The sequence below is a fragment of the Paramisgurnus dabryanus genome, chromosome 8 (genome assembly GCF_030506205.2).
Source record: "Paramisgurnus dabryanus chromosome 8, PD_genome_1.1, whole genome shotgun sequence".
In the NCBI taxonomy this organism is placed as follows: Eukaryota; Metazoa; Chordata; class Actinopteri; order Cypriniformes; family Cobitidae; genus Paramisgurnus; species Paramisgurnus dabryanus.
The window spans coordinates 21,870,494-21,893,884 of record NC_133344.1 but is presented as its reverse complement, the minus strand read 5'-3'; the positions used below and the strand labels follow the sequence as shown (position 1 = coordinate 21,893,884).

Here is a 23,391-nt window from a genome sequence, read left to right as displayed (position 1 = left end):
ATGTTTTATGATTCATCAAGAATTTGTGATTAGAGTTTTAGTGCTTTGAGAAAGAGAAGCAAGTCTTCCGCGAGATTTTAGCTATTTATGACAACTTTCTTTACTCTTCTATATAATAATAATAATGATAATACTTTTACATTTTATATTAATTATTTCTGAAATATCAATCGTCTTTGATGAATCGTTACGGATGACGTCTTCAGTAGTTTGATACCGTTACGGAGAACTAAATCGACTGTTGCTTGATACGAATGAGGCATTATATTTTATAATACATGTAATCTTGAAATGATACAATAAGTTTAATATATATGCCAAGCTGCTGTTTTTAAGACTATATTATGTTTCAGTTTGTTATAATGTTTTAGTTTGTGTACCAGTCTTTGTTATTGGATCTCAGCTTTGGTCAATTTTAGGGATGTTGAAATCAGGATGAAGTACGTGAACAGTTTTCTTTGTTTTGAAATTGGTCAAAATGTTAACAAATACAAACTGGAAACAAAAGTGGCAACCACAATTAAGTTTTAAGCGTTTTGAACACCACTTTCTTTGTACTGAAGCCAGAAAAACAAAACGAGTAATCCCTTATATATGTTTTATTCGCAGGGAGCTTCTGATTGGCTAGTCTCATCTCTAGCTCAGGAACTAGCCAATGGGGAAGTTGGCTTGTTTGTGTGAAGCAAGCGGTGCGAATATAAAATCAGAAAAAAGCGATGTGGGAAACAAATTGATGTATGAACATAAACCAAATGGTGAAATCTGCTTCGGAAGGTTATTTATACGTTTCCTTCTCTAAAAGAGCCGAAGGGAAGATTTGGTGAAGGATTCTGATAAACAGGTATGACTCATTATAAGGATGCTCTTTTGTAAGTTTACCTGGAAGATGCTGATCTTACATTATCAAATCTAAGGACATATAAAGGAAACAATCATTTATTTAAGTTGTCAATTTGACACAAGATGCAATATTGTTTAGATTTAGGTTATTGTTTAAATTTTTGCACATAATCTTCCTTATCAAACACAGGCATCGCTATGACACATTTTCATTATGCTTAAATAACCAAGCTTTGTAATGTCAATGCATGTTTTGTTAATTTGAACTGTGATGCTAAGGGATTCATTATAATGCAGCGAATGAGCACCATGCCGCAACTTTATTCAGTGTCTCTACCTTAAATAGAGGCACAACAATGATATTCACTATGCAAGAAGAGATTAAAACAGTTACATTTAATATATGACGTAAATATTACCCGAATAATGCCTGGCGTAAAACATATCGCTTGCTATAACGGTTGTCATTGTTTAAACAGTCTGAATTTCCATAAAAATCTGTTTATTATGCTAATATGAACCGGGAACAGCTTGTACAGTACATCAGCTGTCATGGCTGCATTTACGCTGCGACTAGTACAGCCAAGTTAAAGCACAATACCGTGAAGTATATAACCAGGAAGTGCTGTTTTTCTGCTCGCAGATGTCTTGTGAGCGTACAGAGTGTGTACATACAAGCAGCTGGAACAGCTGAGTTCAGTATGCATGAGGAAGGAGGAGTGACGGGCTGTGCATACACCGCCGTCCATGCCCGTCCAGTTCAGACCAGTTTTAGGGCTACTTATTTTCCGCAGGATACAGCTTATCTTTAACACGTTTGACAGCGCTTGCAAGCCAGGCGAAAAAAAATCAAACCATAATGCAGTGTATCTAACGTTAACGTTACATGCTTTGCAAAAATGTTGTATGACGCGACTATGAGTTACGTCATGTGATAGTACACCGATTTTTGTTTGTATCAAATCAACTAGACAATTTGTGGATAGCCACTGAATGTAATCGTATATCTTGTACTGTTTCTTTCCTTGCGGTCAAAACGATTATGCACAAAGATAACAGCACAAAGCGATCGACTCGCGCCGCACTGGTTCGAACCGGCTGGATCTCGGTCTCACGTGGAGATGCCTCTGAAATTTTTTATCGGCAACCTATGAGGGTAAAGAGCGAACGTTCAGCAGCCAATCGGACGATGGTGGGCGGGGCTAAACGAGGAAGAACAGGCGGAGGTTCAGTCAACAACATGCTTTATTTGGAACTCTGTCGTGTTCTGTTTATGAGATGTATGTAGCGGAGACAAAGGAACTAAATTAAAATGTACAAACTGTCCTAAAATAAACATTCACCATATGCTGTGAAAAATTTAGTTTTTATAATTAAATGTATAAAAATATTGAAAAGTTTCAAAATCGTATTATAACGTTATATGGTTTATTTACATTTATGTATTTGGGAGACAAAAGCCACTTACACTGTTGTATTCACTCAATACATTTTATTAGCATGTTTGTATAAAAGAGCTTATACAAGATATTAATTCGTATTTAACATTTAATATTAACCCCCTCAAATCCCCTCTCCATTTTCTCTTTTGTATGACCACTTTTACAGGACTGACCAAATTTAGGGGAATTTCCTCTGTTAATCGGATCTCCTGCAGTCATGGCTCCCTCGCTGGCCACTGCCTTCTCCAGGCGCTGGTGGATGGCAATTACTGCGGTTATTGAAAGCCTGCTGTTCTCTGCTGTGCTTCTCGGATGGGGCTCGCTGCTCATTATGCTGAAATCAGAGGGCTTTTACTCCTACCTCTGCAGAGAGCCAGGTAAGGAGGGAGGTAAACGAGTAACAGATTTAAAGAAAGTCTGTAAAGAAAATGATTCCACTTTTGGCACCCGATTGCATGTTGCGAAAATGTACTTCATCAAAGTCAAACTTTACATGGGCAGCATAACAATAGCTTGGAATGGGGTATAAAAAATGCTCACGCAGGTAATAAAGCTTTTGAAAACTTTTCTTTGTTTAAATCAAATTAAGCCGTGACAAAACATGTCTCTCATATATGAGACTGCACTTCATTAAAGCAGAAGCTTTAAAAAGACACAGTTGTTAGATGTTGTCCAACAATGGTGTGAAATTATAAGAATAACATTTAGAAAACAAGAATCTCTGTTATCTGGCACTCATCGCAGACCCGGTGGAGGAATAGAGTATCCGATCAATCATTAAGAGCCACTACACCTTATTTGGAAGCCCTCCTGCCTTGTGTTACCATTTTTGCAATTACAAACAACATCTACAAGATGCTTGGCATCACAACCAGGGCTTTGGAATTTTGGCAAAGGGCTCTAGATTATTTATGTCCAGACCTCATATTTGATCTAGGGGTAAACAAATCCGACAAGATCAATTTGTTAGGCTTACATAATACATTAGAGATAGCGCAGCTGTATGTGCTTAACCAAAAGTCTTGGACGAATCGAATAAAACTTTTTTTGCAGACATCAAAAGCTGTTGTATTGTATTTAAATGCACATTAAAGAATACATTAAATGATGCATGATATTGAGGTTTATCTGGGTACATCGGTGATAGCTATATTACCGTTAAAGGCACTGGCCCTTGAGGCAATGGATGAAATATATAAATAGACCACTTAAAAAGATGAATGCAACCATTCAGTAATCTTATGTAAGTCAGCTTATAATTGTTTATTTGTTGGGCTTTTCAATATACTTTGATATACGGTACATGCAATTCATCTAAATAAGCATATCCCTCTTGACCAAGAAAGAACATTGTATTCTTAGGAACTTTAGAGCCTAACTTTATTTTAGTTTTAAAAACAGTTGGGTTAAAATATGGAAAAACCCCACCCGTTGGTTTAAATTAACCAAGAAAATGTTTTGACAACCCACCACTAAAAAAGTTTATTGACGCAACCTTTATTTATGAACATGTTTTCATATAAGTACTGATACATAAATCAAACTCGATATACTTCCTGGCTCCCGCGTCACCGTTTCGTTGTCGTTAAGCCTGACCATTGGTTGATTTTGATATACACATTCAGACGCACTTAACCCTGGAGGCGTCCCCAAAGGGTCACCGCAGTGACGCAGCGCAAGTTTCCTCGAAAGGGAACTGTAACGATGTATCTCTAAAGGTAACACGATGTAACCTTGCTCTCACTTGAAATGTGTCCCCACATGTAGTCCTTGAATTTGAGGGTATTGGACCTGGAAAGTTCTTGAAAGGTCCTTGAATTTAATTGGCTTATGGAGTTCAATGTAAATTTCACAAACAAAGAAAGCTCAAAAACAGAGAAAAACACTCCAAGATATTAAGAAAACTCAAACAAACATGACAATCATGTGTGTCTGTGGGCCATATATATAGAATATCACGTTGGATGTTATGTATCTCTTAAAAAGTAAACAGTTTTTTTCTTCCAACTCATTGAGACCCCACAGTTATGTTGTTTACTGTCATAGGACTGCTGTTAAACTAATGTGGTTTCTAATGTTTTTATAACGGATAGTTGCTGACACTATTTTAAAGTGTCTCTTTCTGGAGTGTACTTTTGATTGTGTGATGGGATCAGTATATTCAGCCTCGCTGTTTTTCTGAACTGACCCCAGATGTTATTTCAATACAAAAGCTATTTGGGAAAACACATTTCACTCCTCTGATTTCTGATGACCAAGCTCACATTAGCACACTGGCCACAAGTAAACACCACCGCAGTGATTAATGTCTGTCAAATGTTCTTAACTTTTCTAGTAATTGAGATTTTGTGGTTCACATTTCAGTGTGACGTGTGAAGCCCATGTTTCACACATTGTCCTTTCTGCCACTTTTGTTGATAGGCTTGTACAGATATTAAACACAGAAATTGACACAAGCCAGACTCAAACTTGTGTTGCCCAGTTCAGCAACAACAATTTACATTAACATACCACTGGTGTTCATCTATCCCTTAAGTCAAATGGAACCAACATTACAGTTTCCACTTCGCTCCCACAATTCTGTACTTCCCCTCTCTATCTCATTTCTGCTTTTGTCAGCATCTAGTTTAAGGAATGTAGAAATCGTGTCTCACATGTCAGGAGGATAACAGGAGAGGATGTAAATGTGGCTTAGTGTTTGCCCAATCCAGATATGAGATTAGCTTACCCCATCACACCTCTTGTTCTACTTATTTCCCCTGGACTCAGCTTTCCACCCCACGTTATCAAGCGTCTGTTTCTCTTTATTCATGAGGAAACACCGATTAGGAAAATGCTTGTGCTCAGAACATCTAACAGTTCCTGAGAACCCTGTGCTTCTCGTGTTGAAATGTCTTTCCATTCCTCTCTCACTTCTCCATGTCTCAAAGCAAATGAATCTTGCCTGTGTTATCTACATTGTGATCGGTACAGGGAGTTCTGCAATGGAGCTCATTTTAAAAGACCTAGACGGTATATCTTGTGAAACCTGTCAAGGACATGTTCATGTTTTAGTTTACCTCAAAAGAAAAATTGGCATTAAGAAAAGGCCGATTAACAATTTTGCCTTTATTCATGACAATAATGCATCCCCTTGCGCTTTGTAAAGAATAATTTATCATTGCTTCTTATGATTTTGGACATTTTTATGTAATATTCACCCCAAACAGTTCCAAACACTGTGAATACGCTGAGGTATGTTTGTATCTGTCTGTAACTGGCAACTTGACTTATAAGAGGTTTGTATTGACTCCTCCTCTATTACTCAGCAAAACATCTAAAGCCTTGCAGATGTGTACTCGCAAATAATCAGCAAGTGACCTCTAACCCATTTCTTCTCGTCTTCTCAGGTTTACTTCAAAAACATGGCCCATTATGTGCTTTATCTCCAAAAATCCTTGCACAAAACTCTGTTGCTCACCCTGTTAAACTAAAAATAGCTTTGTCCGTATGTCGGAGGCAGACATATCCCTCATCAAAACAACTTATTCAAGAACATTTTCAAGGCTGTTGACTGATTCTTTTAATCTTTCTAAAGAACCGTAGATAAACGAATCTTTCAAGAATCAAGCCCTGCTAGAGTGCAATTATCCATGATCAAAACAACAGGGTCACCCGGGGTAAAATAACAGAGTAAAAATGTTAATCAAGCTCCTAATGCCTCAGTGATTGTAGGAAGGTGTCAGATCAACCTTTAGGGGGCCAGACAGATTCTATTGCTATTTTTGCTAGTTGTTTACTATGCATGGCTATCTGTTTACTTGACCTTTATCTCAGCTTTTTGGTGGAGGTGGCCAGTGTGCTTCACGAAGCCCTGTATCCTGTTTCACTGGCCAGTCATAACTGGTTTCCTTAAAGTTATTACCCTGGTTAGAGCATTGGGTTTGACTGACTCCTAGTTATGTTAATAAGAAATTATACAAACAACAAGTCCATATTAGCAATCTAAAAATAGCTTATAATAAAAGAGTGATCACAAGCAAATAGTTCCTACGTTATTATCCAGTAACCATATATGATGAGATCGATGCACTTATCCATTCACTTTTCATTACTTTCTCCAGGTAACAGTACAGGACAGAATGCATCTGACAATGAAAATAGCACGACGACGATCCCAGCGGATGAGGAAGAAGAGGAAAATCTTCAGATGAACGGCTGGCTCATCTGTAAAAAGCAAGACGAGATGCTGAACCTGGCATTCACCATCGGTTCCTTCCTCCTCAGCGCCATCACCCTGCCTCTTGGCATCATCATGGACAAATACGGCCCACGCAAATTGCGTTTGCTCGGCAGGTAGGAGGAAGGTTGATTTCTGAATACACTTCTTATATAGAGTTCACTGCAACTGACTGCTAACAATAATGTAAAATCTCATATTTCTAGTGCCTCCTTTGCTGCCTCCTGCATCCTAATTGCATACGGAGCCAGCGATCCAAGAAGTATGTATGCATATCCTCCCTAATTTACCATCACAGTTACTGTAGGACTGTACCAACCTGACCTTGCTTGCTTTGACCTCCTTGTCGTTTCCTTTTACAGATCTCTCCATCTTGATTTTTTTTGCCCTTGCACTGAATGGGTTCGGAGGCATGTGCATGACCTTCACCTCGCTCACGGTAAGTGCCTAATGTTTTAGATCGTATCGTAATGAGAACACTTGTTGTTCTTCCCAATCTTTTAAGCAAAGGTGCAATGTCACTAAACTCATTGTAGCTAAATAATGCAGCACCCTACTGCTCCAAAAGACACAGCGTCATCATTAATTCATCTTTAAAGAGACATTTTTCATGGATTTCATGCTGGATTGAGTCTCAAAAAAACATTTTGGAAACATCTTGTATGATTATGACATAGGTTGAGTTGAGATCTAGCAGTCTTTTTACCAATATGACATTACCTTAAGTCTTTCTGGTGATTTGCTGTACAATAAAGGGGCGTGGACAACAAAGCTTTTACGTCCGCGTGGAAGCTCTGGGTTTTTCAAAAAAAAACAGCAGCTAGCGGTTTTCTTCCGCGAGCAGCGCTTAGCGCCAAGAGTTGAAAAATATTCAACTTTGGATGAAAAGCTCCGCTCATCAATGTCAGTTCTCACAAGGCCGTCCAATCACAGTGGATAAGGGGTGGGACATGACCACAGCAACCAACCAACTCACAGCTGAAGTATCACAGCTACCAAAGCGCTCGGTGTCCTCCAGGCGTTTTCAGCCGCATTTAAAAGTTTTGATGTGCACGGCCCCTAATTGTAAAGAACATTCTGTTAAAATTTAACCTTGATATTTGTTATACTGACTGAATAAGGTCATGTCAAAGATTGTAAAGTGAAATCAATGATTGAAATCAAACTTTAAGATGATGAGACATTACCCCGGATTTCATAGATAGGGCCACATATTAAAAATATCGCTCTGTTCCAAAACCTAGTTTGCTTCCTGGACCACATTTTAAGGTGTTCATTACAAAAGGTGTCGCAGAGGATGATATTTGGGATGTTGTGTTGTAAGGATGTTTGTGGTAGAAGTTGTTTTTTTGTGTATTGATTACTATTAGAAAAGCATGGTTATGGTTTTTTGGTTTTAACTGTAGTAAAACCATGGTAATTTTTTGTAAGGGTGGTGTAAATCTAAAGAGAGACAGACATAGATATTTGTTTTGCTTGTAAGTCTTACAATGATAGTTATAAAGCTCCTTCTGTTTTTTTGTTTGGTGTGACAATTGCAGTTCATTGGGTTCATATCATGAATCATCATTGGGGGCAGACAGTCGCGGTTGTGATAAACAGGAAGTTGTGCTCATTGGCAGCTCAAGGATGGTTGTCTCTGTTTCTGCTCCTCTGAGGTCACAATATCTTTCTCGGCTCTCCCATATTTTGCAGCACATTACCGAAACCAGTTTGTTTGCCTGTGTGTTGATGTTCTTTTTCTCAGGTTCTACCTTTTGCAACATGTTTTGGCCTGGCTTCATCATTCACATATAGAGAGGTAGAGAGAGATATGGTAGACTGAGAGAGAGAGAGAGAGAGAGAGAGAGAGAGAGAGAGAGAGAGAGAGAACTGGCATAGGTTGAGTGAGTTGTAGAACGGTACAGACTGTTATCTCAGCTGTTGCGCTCTTTTAACCTTTTCTCAGCTGTTATGCATAACTATGTGTTTAACACCACTGTTTGTCATGGCGTGAGGTTAGGACTTGACGTTCTTATTCGTATCTTACCTGTTTATGGGTATCCTGTGTATGTATTTGTACAGGTTTTTGAGAAGAGATGTGCAGTAATTTTTCTAAGCAAGTGTTTTTATGAGCTTCACCTGGTGGACTATAAAACCGTTGAACAAATCCCATAGACTTTAAAGGAGGACTTTTCTGTCTCTTGTCCTTCCTATTTCTCTCTCTCTCTCTGCACACTCAGCAGTTTGTAGACCAGCTGCAATAAGCGATTGCTTGTGTTTCCTACAACATACCTCTAATATTTGTCCAGTAAACTGACTCAGCTGTGTGTTTAATGGCTGGACTGTCCCCAGCAACCTCCTCTCATATATATACAAACACACACCAGCAGCAGCCTCCCTGCCTCTTATTCATTATGTGACCTCAGTCTTTCATCTCTCCGTTTCTGCTGTTCTTCTTCTCTCCCTTTAATCTCTGTCTCACACTGCGCTCAGATATGTAAATATACCAGTCTTTAGTCAAGGGTTAACAGGTTCAATATGAACTTAAGTATTGCTCATCAAACACAGCAATACAAATAATTTTCAGAGTTTTGGTATTATGAAGTATAAAAATATCTTTACTTGAGGTTTAAAACTAAGATAATATGACAGTGAAACTGAATATATCATGAATTAAGTAGCTTTTTTTCACCACTTTGGCAATTTTTATGTTTGTATCATTATCTCATTAAATTTATCCTTAAATGAAATGAAAAGGATATTTTAACTAAATAGTGATTAAGAAAAATATTTATGCAATGATTTTTTTTCCTTTCTGAGCTACGTTGCCCACTTTCATTTTACAGCCATCTCGTTTTTTTTATCTGTCTTTATACATTTAGAAAGGTCCAAGAAAGAAGCTAATAATGAAACATTGAAAACACAATTAAGTCTCTTGAGTCATAAAAGCATCCCATCCATCTCTCAATTTTCAATTTCAATTTAAAGGAAAACACCACAGTTTTTCAATATCTTACTAAGTTTTTACCTTAACTTAGATGAATTAATACATACCTATCTTTTTTAATTGCGTGCACTTTTAATCTCTGTACAGCGCTTCTTGAATGTGTTAGCTTTTAGCCCAGCCCCATTCATTCCTATGGCTCCAAACAAAAGATTTATTTTGTGCCACCATACTTACTTGTGTAACTATTAATGTAGTTAGGGAAAACATGGAAGTGTTTGGTGGCTTCTAAATTCATCCCTGGTTGGAGCCATAGGAATTAATGGGGCTAAATGCTAACACATTCACGAGGTGCTGTACAAAGATTAAAATTGCACGCATTGAGAAAGGATAGGTATGTATTAATTTGTCTAAGTTGAGGTAAGACACAGTAAAATATTGAAAAACGGTGGTGTTTTCCTTTAAGTATGCCTTATGACAATAAACTGTACATTTGTATTTCCAAAGCCTTTGCGGCTGGGCTGTGTACAAAAAAAGTAAAAATTAAGTTAAAAGTGAAATATTAAGTTGTAGAAATAAAATAAAAAACCTAAACACAAAGTTAAATAATAGAATAAAGAAGTAAGTATCTACATATAATAGAGACATTAAGTCCGGTCAGATTGATTTTTTCTTATATTATAAGATGCAGACACAAATTGGGCTATTAACACACAAAGGCCTTGTGTTCTCATAACAGAAAGATCAGATTTTCATCGTTTGGACGATTTCAATGCTCTTGTTTATGCAGTTTATTTTTTGGAAGAAGATCGTCCGTATATCTGTGTACTTTGTGCATGTTAGAAAGTGCAGCTCTGTCCCGATTTTGTTTTGTTCACAAGGCGGACACAATCTCTCCTCCTGTGGGAGTCATGGTTTTCTATGTCTGCCCATCTCTATGGTGAGCTTGTGTCCGCTGAGTCTGGATCTGGATCTCAGTTTTTATCTGTGTACAGACATTCTGATATTCTGTAATCTCTCTTCAGGGTCAAATAACATTGCTTTTTAATTTGTTGTTGTGTTTGAGTGATGTAATTTTGTTAACTTATCAGTATTGTTGTCTCTCTCTCTCTCTCTCTCTCTCTCTCTCTCTCTCTCTCTCTCTCTCTCTCTCTCTCTCTCTATCACTCTCTCTCGCCCTTTCTGATGCACTAATGCGTTCTTTCCATATGTGCTTTCAATCCATTTGTAGCTAGCTTGTCTCTTCAGGATGCTGAGTCATATGAGCAAGAGAGTAGAAATAAAAAGTGAAGACTATCATTGCTTATTAATCAGGCATGCCATCTTTATCAGAAAGATCCTGCGTTTTTAATTTACGCTAGCATAAGCTTTGAAGGTCATTTATGATGTAATGCATACTTTGGCTCATAGTAAAGTCTGAATATTCTGGAAGGCAAACAACAGCTATTAGTGATCCTCTGTTACACTGCGGTATCAGGATCAGTCCGGCCTCTGCTGGCTTTGTGCGGCTTTTTATTTCACTTCTCTCTCCTCGTGTTAATTTCCTCTTCTCATTGACGTTTTCTTGTGTTAGCATGACTCACTTTCTTTCCTCATTGAGCGAGTTGGAAAATAGATTTAACAGCTTAGTGCAGTCATAAGTTTGACTAACAGCTATGAGTAAGCAACAATTTCATTATGATGGGGATTCATTCATTTGTTTGTCCTACAATTCCCCTTCATAATGACACAGATATTTATAAGACAGGCAATGTAACCTACATCAGTCTTATTAAGGCGTGGTCACACTAGACTTTGAGCACGCATATATGTGTCGGACGTTGCTGCAAATATGGGTGGGGAGCGGTTCGTCAATATAGATTTTTGGCTTTGTCCATTTGTGCTTTTCATTGCAGAGAAAGGTCACACCGTGATGTATTGTTTTTTTACTGGTTACATATCTCAACGTGATACGAAATCGCAGATTAGAGTTCACCAGACTTGAACTTGGGTACTCGACAAACTGTGAAATATTGTCTCACAAACTCGTATGTGTATGAATGAAAGTCAATTAAATGACAAGCCTCTTTAGTTTTCATCACTAACCTTTAAAGGGTACCTCGACTACGAAGAATTTTTCGTAGTAGAAGACTTGTATTTTTTTGCTCCCCTTGTGATGTCAGAAGGGGATCTTATTATAATAATTCCGCCCCTTAATGTGCACTATCCAACCACGGCAGTGTGAAGAGATCAGCTCATTTGCATTTAAAGGACACATCCAGGTGGATGCTGCACATTGGTGGTGGTTGAGGAGAATCCCCCTTTCATATGTAAAGCGGTTTGAGTGTTGCAGAAAAGCGCTATATAAATGTAACAAATTATTATTATTAAATAGCTCAACCCATTGTTAATAATTACGCTATACATGCGTTTGTAGTCGGAGTACCCTTTAACATTTTCTTTCTCAGCACAAGCAGAATGTCTTTGTGTGGCTGTTATGTCAGTTAAAGATCTTTTGTTGCATTGTTTTTTTCTGTGAGAGATCACGTGACCTCCAGCCGTCTGCCTAATTTCTGAAAAGCTGAAGGACACAATGTTGTTGAAGCAAACTCTCTGTACATCCTGTTACTTAGTTCTGTGAAAGACCCATTACTCTCTCTCTCTCTCTCTCTTCATGTGGATCTATGTTCGACTGCTGGCTCTCTTCCACATTCACATTAGCCAAAGCTGTTCCTAAACAGCCACAGGCGGAATATCGCCTCGGGCAGTTGAATGTGTGCGCTATTGTGTGTCATCTGGGGCGTTTTGATTTTGAGATGACCTTTGTTCTAATTTGAAGCATTGAATGACTTTCAAGGAAGAGCCGTCCTACATTTCTGTCTTCAACAAGCTTTTAAATGGCGAGGAAGTACATGTAAACAAGATGTTCTGACAGTTCTTGGAAAATCTAGGGTGAGGGTTTGAGTTATGGAGGAAATGCAATATGGGTGCGCTGTGAGCTGTCAACTGGTGCAACATAAATGGGAGATTTGGAAATGCAAGAAATGAAAAACATCTGTGTACTGGTATAATTTGAGAAAATGTGACACTTTGCATTATGACTTTTTGCACAATTTCCAAGTTTCAGGAAGAAAAAACCTTTTCAAACTCATGAGTCAAAAATGTAATTTAGTATAAAAACTAGATAATGTGTTATTGTTACTGAATATTAAGCTAATGTTAGCCAAATATTAACGGAATACCTAATTTTTACCTTTTATAATTTGCAGTGTTTCTAGTTGCATCTTTAGTGATTTTGCATGTGTTTACTATGTCTTTTTTTAGAAGTGGAGGTTTTTGTCAAAAAGAGCATACACGCACTTAGAGGGGTTTGCAGTGAAAAGAGTCAAATTTGTTAAATACCAATAAAAGGTAAAATTAATGTAACAAAATGCAGCATCACGTTAAAACAACTTGGTTTTTCAACTTACTATTTTAAATTTTGACTTGTGAAAAGTTAAAGGGACACTAAAATAGTCTAATTTTTCAGCTCCCTTAGAGTGAAACATTTGATTTTTACTGTTTTGGAAAGCATTCAGCTGATCTCCGGGTCTAGCAGTACCCCTCTAGCATAGCTTAGCATAATCCATTGAATCTGATTAGACCATTAGCATCACGCTCAAAAATAACTAAAGAGTTTCTATATTTTTCCTATTTAAAACTTAACTCTTCTGTAGTCACATTGTGTACTAAGACTGACACAAAATTTTAAGTTGTGATTTTCTAGGCCGATATGGCTAGGAACTGCAGCAGGCGCAATGATTTTATGCAGCGCCCAAAAATAATCCCCTTTGTAACTTTCAATAGCACGGGACTATTTTCCGGGACTGCGTAATATCATTGCGCCTCCTGCAGCCATGTTACAGCAGCAAAGTTCTTGATTATTACGCCAGAATAAGAGTATAGTTCCTAGCCATATAGCCTAGAAAATCGCAACTTTAAATTTTTCCGTTGGGCTTAGTACACGTTATAACTACAGAAGAGTCAAGTTATAAATAGGAAAAATATCGAAAAAAATCTATATTATTTTTGAGCGTGATGCTAATGGTCTAATCAGATTCAATGGATTATGCTGCTAAGCTATGCTAAAAGTGGTACCGCCAGACCCAAAGATCAGCTGAATGAATTCCAAAAAAATCAAATGTTTAAATCGTTTAACTTAATTTGTTAACTATAAGTTACATAAAATAAATGTTAATTTGACATTGTTTTTACCTTTTCATTACCATTAAAGTGAAATAACTGAACCTAAACATAAGAACCTGAAAAATATTGCACAAAACAATCAAAATTATTGAACAATAAAAATACTCTAGTTTCCTTTCCTTTTCATACCTACATACAAACATAAAAGTATAAATAATAAAACTAAAGTAAGATTAAACATTACAGTAATACAAATAAAAACACTAAAATACTGTATTTCTTTCTTGTTTCCTTTTCTTCTTGGTTTTTGAGTCTGTTGAGTTTCTCAGTAGTGTTGTTTACTCTGACAGTATAGCTGAGAACAGACTGTGCTCTGCTCCTCCGCCCAGCTGAAGGGGAACAGCATTATGCAAACTAATCTAGTATCCCTCACACTTTCACTGCTAAAAATATTCACAGCATGTATTCGCCTTTACAACTGATAGGTGCCCCTCCACCTACGTGTTGCTCTTCCAGTGAATATCAATGTTACTCTGATGTAATGTTTACCAATTTTTGGATCTGATTGTCCTGTTACAGGGTAAATGTTTTTGCTTAGGATACATTTTGTACTCATGAAATGTGGAGAGCCATGGTTGGCCAATAAGAACATATTAATGTCCCACAAGAACTGCTAAATTGAAAATCTTGAAGTTTTCAACTTACTAATTTTTTTTATATCATTGTCTCTTTCTTAGCTTCCCAACATGTTTGGTGATCTTCGTTCAACTTTTATTGCACTCATGATTGGCTCGTACGCATCTTCTGCTGTCACCTTCCCAGGAATTAAGGTAAAGAGGCCTAAATAAAGAAATAAAGGCCTTATGTTTAAGACTGAAGTTAAATCTGTGACATTGATAAGTGTTGTTCTCTCAGGTGATCTACGATCTTGGTGTTGCCTTTATCACGATCCTGCTGGTGTGGGCTGGCTGTGCTGGTCTGGTCTTCATTAACTGCTACTTCAACTGGCCGCTCGAACCCTTTCCAGGACCTGAGGATATGGATTACACGTATGTACAGTGATTCAATGTTTCTATATTCAGATCTAATGACATGAAGAACTTTGAATAAACTTTTCTCAATATGGGCTAAAACTGATGGTATTATGTCTAAATTATGAAAGAATACAGTTTGAGAAAGACTCACTTATTGTCTATCTCATCTCTCCAACAGTGTGAAGATCAAGTTCAGCTGGCTGGGCTTTGACCATAAGATCACAGGGAAACAGTTTTACAGGCAGGTGACCACAGTGGGTCGGAGGTTGAGTGTGGGCAATTCCATAAAAAACCAACCCAAACAACTGGCCACCCAAGACGGCAATAAACTCTGCCTTTCCACCGTCGATCTGGAGGTCCAGTCCAAACCAGAAGAGGAATGTAAGTGTCATTCTTACCGTCATTTTATAATATCATAAACCTTATGGATAGTTTCATTGTTCTTCATATTCAAGTGACTTATATAATCCTGCATTCATGCATATTGTAGAAAGAACAGGACACAGAGATACTTGGCTCTTGCCAATGTACTAAATCTTTCACCCCTCACTGTGAGCCCCAGGCATCCAGACATGCAGAAAATATGCAATTAGACATGAATGTGTTAATGAACAATTCTATATAAATCCCCTTTAATGTGCATGGAGATTCCTCCATTAGCTTTAGTCAGCAGGGATGCCTTAATTCTGACCTGATCTGGGTCCAGTAGTCCAGACTTGTACATGATGTTTGCACTTTGCCTTTAGTAACCCAAATATGTGGCAAGCAATTATTACAAATTCAACTCAAATATGTCAGAGTAATGGTGGCGGCCCTCACATCCCACTGGCTCTTTTTAGGGTCCCATAACCCTCAGCGGGGTCTCCCGGTCATTTGCTTTTGTAGCAAATGGACCGTACAATCAATATGGACCATGTCTGTGAAAGACCCACATCAACAGTAGCTTCTATGGCTAAAACTGGCAGGGGGAAATAAATGTGGTTGTGGAGGGGGCGTATAGCACCGATGGGGTAGTTTAGAGATGCAAGTGGAGGTGAAGTTGTGTGAGGTTTGAAAAAGAAAGATTATTTCTGATCTTTCCTAACTGTCAGTGATAGAGAACAAATTCCTTCATTATTATGGTGCACAACAGTTGGTCTAACTGGAAAGTGTGTGTTTGAATAAGTGTGACTCAAGCAGTGACTATGGTTTTTCTAGGAAATTAACAGGTATGCTCGAGTGTGTGTGTTTATACGGATATCTGGTGTTTTGAGGTTAGATTCCTAAAGTACCAGGGAATAAACGTACAGCACAACTGTAATGGGCACCATAAAAGCCTTTCCGGTTCTGGTTGGTTGAAGACAGTGTGTATTTACAGCACCAGAATAGTAGATCATTAACAAATACAGACCCCTAGGTCTCCAAGTAACTATGCCAAACACTGACTCATTGCTTGTCCATTTATGCATGCTTGGAAATATTTTCCATTTGAACAAGACACCGTAGTTAAGTGGCATTTCCCTATGTGCAGGTGTTTTATGGGTTGAGTCCATTATGCATAGAGGTGACCAAGTTCACTGGGATTTTCCATGTAAAGATATTTTTGGAAATTCAATGGCGTGAACTTTAAATCATTGCTTTGTCTAAAAATACCTCTGTGGTGATGTCTTTGTGGTGTTTTAATGTATATTTAATGTATTTTTTCCTTAAAACAGCAGTTTACCATAGACGGTCTCAAAAACAGTTTGAAACTAACCTGTTTTTATGTCAAGCATGTTGTAACCAATCACAACAATGTGTTGATCGGATAAATAAGGTAGTCTGTGCTAGTGCCTTTGAGTGGAGGCGGGGACTGATTTGCATATTCATGCTCCTGTGTATACACTGCAAAAAATGAATGTTTTTCTGAGTATTTTTGTCCGTTTTTCCAGTATAAATATCTAAAAATCCTTATATCAGTATATATTTACTTGAGAAGCAAAATGAGATTAATTTTAAAAAGAGATTAAGAGATTAAGTCTAAAAAAAAATTTAAAGAGTTTATTTTTAACAAGAAGAAAACTGGGGTAAGAAAAAAATAACTTGAATTATGTTTTTAAATTAAGTTGAAACTTTAATTTTTTTCTATATTAAGTATGAAGTTACTTAATTTTCATATTTTTCAAGTAAATATATCTGGATTTATGATTTTTTTATATTTATACTGGAAATCAAGACAAAAATGAGGACATACATTTTTTGCAGTGTACTAAATGAACCAAAGTTATTTTAAAACATTTAAATTTGTAATTTTTATAATCAAAGATGAGTTTTAAATGTAAAAATGATCGAATAAATAGGGACTTTAAGGTATCCAAAACATGTGCATATTTACTGTTGTCGGCACTTATGGAGGACAAAAAATAAGTGTATATAAATACATAAATGTAGAAATACAGAAATAAATAAATATTGGCAGGAATAAATAAATAAATGCACAAATAAATAAATGTAGAAATACATAAATAAATAAATAAATGTAAACTTACCGAAATAAATAAAAGAATAAATACATAAATGCAGAAATAAATGTAGACACAAATAAATAAGTAAATAAATATATTGTTTTGTATCAACTAGTATCAACTTTTAATTTTATTATTTTTGCCCACACCATTTATTTCTACATTTATTTATGTATTTCTACATGTGTTTATGTAATTTACATTTATTTATTTTTACAATTATTTATGCATTTCTACATTTATTTTTCCATGTGCGTATGTTAATAAGGTAGGCGGTCCCAACCTCTCTCAGTGCAGTATTGGTTAAAAAGGGGTTCATTGTGGCTCCACTACTGAAGCTCGGCCCCTTGACTATATACATACAGTCCTTTTGTAGGACTTTTTAAGAACTATTGTTAATTTAATTAATTGCTTTTTTATTTCTGCCGTTCTGTATTTAATCATTTATTTATTTCTATATTTCTACATTTATTTATTTATGCATTTCTGTATTTATTCATTTATTTATTTCTGTATTTCTACATTTATTTATGCATTTAATTTATTACTTATTTATTCCTGCATTTATTTCTTTCTGCATTTCTACATTTATTTATTCATTTATATATTTATTTATTCATTTATTTATTTATATACACTTAAGTCATTTTTCGTCCTCCATAGTATACAATTTTAAGCCCTGATCATATTATTAAAGTGTTGTTTTTGTTTTTTTGCAGCCCAATCCTTCATGAAGAGCATCTTCAGCCCTATATTCATGCTCAGTCTCATCACAATGTGTGTGACTCAGCTCAGACTCATCTTCTACATGGGAGCCATGAACAATATTCTGGAGTCCCTTGCGTATGGAGACCTGAACAAAGGTATTTACTGATGCTTGACCCAACATTTTTGTATGTTTAGGTGTGTGTGGTGCATACGTTGGTTAAATATTAGCAAAATGCCACTAAACAGGGCGTGTAATGCTACAGGCTAATAGCTAAAACAATTATTCTCTGTGATGTCACACGCAGTGATTACCTGCCTAACTTTTCTAATCTTAATCTAACTTGCTTAATCTCTGTATCTACTCGGCTTGCCTTGTTGCTAATTCTGTTTCCCTTTCCTTTGTTCTTCGTGCTGGGTGTCTTTTTTCAGTGGAGAGGATGGAAATGGGTAAGACCGCAGGCAAAATAATATGCCCCCATCTCCTTTTCCACCTTCACTTGACATTAATTCTCGCTGTCACGTAAAAGCATGAGCTCACCCCTAGGTGCTTAGAGATCACTGTGATGCATCAGTGCAGTGCACCATATCCATCTAATAAATCATCCTTCCACCTACTCATCCTGGAAACTTGTCGATGTTAAAACTCAACTTTATTTTTCTCTCAGTGAGCACGTACACATCTATTTTCGGGGTGCTGCAGTTGCTGTGCCTCATAACAGCCCCTGTGATTGGTTACATCATGGATTGGAAACTCAAAGACTGCGAGGAGGAAAATGAGAAACAAGTGATGAAGTGAGTCTGATAAGGAGATTTCTCTTTCTTTTTGACATTGGGTGTTAAACTGTGTTAAACTGTCCACCCTGTAATTATTATTTGATTATGAGCCTGATGTGGCATTACGCTGTAATGATGCGCTCTTAACTCATCCTTTAGGGGTCCTGGCCAACCAAAGAAACGTGACAAGCAGATACAAAAAATCAGCAACGCCACCCGCGCGTTCACCTTCACTAACTTGCTGCTGGTCGGCTTTGGGGTGATCTGCTTGGTGCCCAATCTTCATCTACAGGTAACTGAGGACAGCTGTGCAATGGGAGAGGAAGTGGTGCATAGTCACTCACAAGTTACTGCAGCGAATGTGTGCAGCATTGCAGTAGCACAGCAGTGCCCCACTGTGGCATATAATTTCTGAGCCTGCATTAACCACTCTTTCATTATTCATTACAAAAAGCATCTACTCTAGAAAATCTCTATAATAAAACTCTATAATCATGCATTTATTGTTTTCCTCTTAGATTTTGTCATTTGTGTTGCACACCATCGTGAGAGGCTTTATTCACTCTGCAGTTGGAGGGTTGTATGCTGCTGTGTGAGTATAATTTTTAGGGGTTTTAATGTTGGGTCTTATTTTGAATCAAGATTAAAGAAAGATGCTTTTCTTTATGGGCGCAGATATCCCTCCTCTCAGTTTGGCAGTCTGACAGGAATGCAGTCTCTTATCAGCGCACTTTTCGCATTGCTGCAGCAGCCTCTCTTCATGGCCATGATGGGTCCGCTAGAAGGAGATCCTCTCTGGGTGAGCACACAAACACACACATGACGATCCAATGGAAGATTGCATGTTTGATTAATCTAAGATGAACGAAAAGTCATTATTGACACCAAACTGTGATGGATGACATTCTTCCAGGGATCACAAAAGAAGCTATTTATTTTTGCATTCACCCATACAACAAAAGAGAGGAGACAAGAGATATCCTGTAAATATAAATAATGTAAAAGTACCCAATGGGCCGTACACACCAAACGCGAATTTAACGATTTACATGAGTAAATTATATACAAAGTCAATGCAAAGAAGCGAATAGATGCGAACTCGTGCTGGGCGTTATCAACTCAAGCAAAATCTCGCAAGTAATTAAGAGCGAGGAGCGCTATGCTTCGCATTTGGTGTGTAAGTCTAGTGAGCTATATTTTAAAGGGACATTCCACTTTTTTTGAAAACAGGCTCATTTTCCAGCTCCCCTAGAGTTAATTATTTGTGTTTTACCGTTTTTCTAGGCATATATGGCTAGGAACTATACTCTCATTCCGGCGTAATAATCAAGGTCGTACCATGGCTGCAGCAGGCGCAATGATATTAGGCAGCGCCCGAAAATAGTCCCCAGCTATTAAAAGTTACCAAGGGGACTATTTCAGGGAGCTGCGTAATATCATTGCGCCTGCTGCAGCCATGGTACGACAGCAAAGTCCTTGATTATTACGCTGGAATGAGAGTATAGTTCCTAGGTAAAAGTGATACCACCAGACCTTGGAGATCAACTGAATGGATTCCAAAACGGGAAACTCAAATATTTAATTCTAGGGAGCTTTAAAATTAGCCTATTTTCAAAAAAAGTGGAGCGTCCCTTTAAGTCTTCTCCCAGACACCAGACGAATCCCGGTTGGATCTACACCGGATCTGCACCGAAGTCAGCAGCTCCAGTGCGGATCCGGCCCAGAGTCGTCTGCTGTCTGGGCTCTAGCCATTTAATAGCTTTGTGTGAGAAAATTAATGAAATACAAAACACTTCCTCTCTGTTTTGAAACAACATATGGATGACTAAATGAAAAACACAAATTATCATAAGCTGTCATTTAAAAATCCCTCTTGTGTATTTCTGTGTAGGTAAACGTGGGGTTACTGATCGTAAGCATGCTGGGATTCTGCCTGCCCAGCTATCTTCTCTACTACAGCAGGCAGCTGCGCAGACAAAAGCAAGAACGTGAGGAAGACCCCAAGATCTACGTCCAGATCAACGGCACAAACCCAGAGACCTTCGTCTGATTCGGACGCGCGGACGACATCGGCCGGCCACAGAGAGCGGGAGGAAGGAGGAAAAGAGGGGGAGAAGACTGCAAGTCACAAGAGGAGTGATAAAACCTCCCTGTTTCCTCCATCCGACTACACCTGCACTCAGACACCGTTGCATTAACACAAACACACAGCCAAAGCAACCAAGAGCGTTTCACAACGTGCCACATAAACACGTTTACATACTTTCCTAAATAAATGGATTGAAGGAACACTGTGAAAAGCAAGTGTTAGAAGACACGCCCTCTCCTCTCATATACAAACGGCACGTCACCAGTGATAAACTGACACTCTTGTGCTAACAAAAACAAGGACGACATGTAAAGTTCATGCATTGCCTGATAAGAAAGAATGAGAAATGTTGCCCAATGTCTTTCATTGTGATTTTTTCTTTTTCACACCATGGTGATACAAAGGACAAAGCGCACATTGTCAGTGCAATCGACTCAGGTTTGAGGTCAACTGAAGCATAATTCTTCTTTAGCAAAGTGCACCACTAGTGTTAACTCTTTAGTGCCAGGAATCGAGCTTGTTTCCTACTTAGCCAATCAGTTGTTAGTGATTATGAGGCTGTATCTAAAATCGTCTGTTCTTGAATCTGCAATTAGAGACTGACTGTCAATACGTCTCTAGTAGACATAGTAGATAGATGTGAAATGCAAAAGCCAAATTTTACATTTTAATCTCATACCAGCATGGATGGCATGGGCATGAAACTGAAGCATTTCTGGGCTGATTTTCAGAGCACCTGAGGCTAAAGTAATGAACACAATTGTATACAATGAGATTTCTGCTATTTGCTTTGGCATGCATTGGATTCAGTATATCTAAGAGAGAGATATACTGCACATGTCAGTCCATTCAGAAGCTTGTAGATGTCATGTGGGTCTAGATAATGTTTGGGTTAAAGAAACGGTTTTGTTTAAGGATACACCTCACATTTAAATCGTGAGTGACTGATCTTCACCAGCAATACTATACCACATGGTTCACAACGTAAACCTGAAGATGTTTCCTACAGTATACTGTATAACTGAGCTTCAGCTTTGTTAGCACAGTGTGTTTTCACTTTGTATTACTTGGTTTGTTTTAATTCAAACAATTGATCAGGGTGTTTCACTTTTAAAGTAATAATTCATATCTAAGGAATTTACCTGCAATATGATCCCTTTTGTTATGTATCCTGACGGGGTTCAAAACGAGACCTAAATACTCACAAAAAAACATCTATGATTGGGGTAAATCATAGATGTCATTATTTGATATATCTTGCACTACAGCAAACATGGCTTTACAGTTAAACAGGTGCTTAAGTTTGCCATCACAGAGTATGTGTGAGTGTTTAAACCTCGTACACAAAAACTGTATGTTGGCCATACAGTGCACAAGATCGTTGTGTATGATCTCAATAGTTCTGGGGTGATTACAGGTGCTGAATGTAAGGTGCTTAAAAAACAGGATTTTTTAACTCCTTAAAAACTCCTGTACTATAGATACAAAGGGTGATAAGAACTTGAATTTAATTTATGACCAGAAAAGGGACATGCTTGATAACAATCTCTTCAGTCGATCCATTTGCAAATCAGTATTGTGTAGATCACAAAAATGAATTTAGCTTTTACCTGGAAAGACCATTCTGGCCAGTTTAAATGTAATCTGGCCATAGTTTACCACGCATACCTTACTATAACCAAGAGACATCTCTACAAATAGATAAGTGCATGCACATTTTAACACACAGTTGTCTGTCGAGATAAAAACAATCAGAACCGTCCAGCCCCATCATAGTTTTCGTGAATATTTCAGATGTGTCCTGGATGGACTGCCTATACATTGCAAATGAATACCACTCAGATGCAGTATTATACTAAGCGTAATGAATGTGAGAGTGAAATCATTTGCTGTCCGAACAAGAAAAGTAGCACTTTTTGTCACTGCCATACTTTACATTTTCATTCTTTTCTTACGTACAGTCAGAATTTTTGGTTACGTATGTTAGTTTATTACACTTCATTGTATGTTTATGAGAAAAGTGTTTATACAGAGATGTAAGAGGAAGAGTTCAGGACTCAGATAAAACACAAGTGTTTCCTCACTGAATCGTATTGTGTCTCTTAGTGCATAGCGTTGTTTACTATTCTTCATCGTATGCCAATTTTCTTTTTATGTGTACACTGGTTTTCTTTTTTACCTTTTTGTGGGTGCTTATATATTGTACCTTTTCGTTACTTTAATCACTATGTAGAAATGAGGACTTTTGATCAATTGTCCCAGTTATTGTCATAACAGAAAATCAAATATGTGAAATAAAATCAGATTCATTTGTGTTAAGTTTTCTTTGTGCAATATGCATGTGTTAAAGGTATAGTTTACCACAATATAAAAAATTCCATCATTTATTCACCTTAATTTCATTCTATACCTGTATGAATTTCTTACTTCTAAAAATACCCAAAAGAATATTTTTTGAAAAATACTGGTAACTAAATATATTGACTTTCATTGTATGGACAAAAAAACACTTTTTTGTAAGGACACAAGGCATTTTTCACTATATCTTCTTTTGTGTTCCTCAGGGTGACCAGGTGAATAAATGTTGACATTTTTTTTTTATTTTGCAGAACTATGCATTTGAAAAAATAGTCAATAGTAGTACATAAATCAAGATGACAGTTTTTATAATAGTGTATAATGTGTTTGTGTGAAACTTTATAGGGGACATAT

General features: G+C 37.3%; 1 protein-coding gene across 2 annotated transcripts; it reads left to right on the top strand.

Annotated features, from left to right (window-relative positions):
* The first annotated feature begins 683 nt into the window (after window positions 1–683).
* On the top strand, window positions 684–22,998 carry slc43a2a (solute carrier family 43 member 2a). 2 transcript variants are annotated; one of them, XM_065280993.1, is made up of 15 exons: window positions 684–841; window positions 2,449–2,659; window positions 6,386–6,617; window positions 6,708–6,763; window positions 6,864–6,940; window positions 14,329–14,421; window positions 14,507–14,640; window positions 14,804–15,006; window positions 17,828–17,971; window positions 18,246–18,263; window positions 18,482–18,608; window positions 18,750–18,882; window positions 19,109–19,182; window positions 19,266–19,389; window positions 20,482–22,998. In XM_065280993.1, exons 2-15 carry the CDS (start codon window positions 2,500–2,502, stop codon window positions 20,638–20,640), a joined length of 1,734 nt encoding a protein of 577 aa, XP_065137065.1. In that variant the 5' UTR covers window positions 684–841; window positions 2,449–2,499; the 3' UTR covers window positions 20,641–22,998. The 2 variants fall into 2 exon arrangements, with proteins under 2 accessions (XP_065137065.1, XP_065137066.1); XM_065280994.1 differs by lacking the exon at window positions 18,246–18,263.
* Window positions 22,999–23,391: the final 393 nt, after the last annotated feature.

Coding starts and splice junctions, on each gene's coding strand:
- slc43a2a (XM_065280993.1), top strand. CDS start 2,500: ATGGCTCCCTCGCTGGCCACTGCCTTCTCCAGGCGCTGGTGGATGGCA. Junction 2,660..6,385: donor CTACCTCTGCAGAGAGCCAG/GTAAGGAGGGAG, acceptor TACTTTCTCCAG/GTAACAGTACAGGACAGAAT. Junction 19,390..20,481: donor TAGAAGGAGATCCTCTCTGG/GTGAGCACACAA, acceptor ATTTCTGTGTAG/GTAAACGTGGGGTTACTGAT.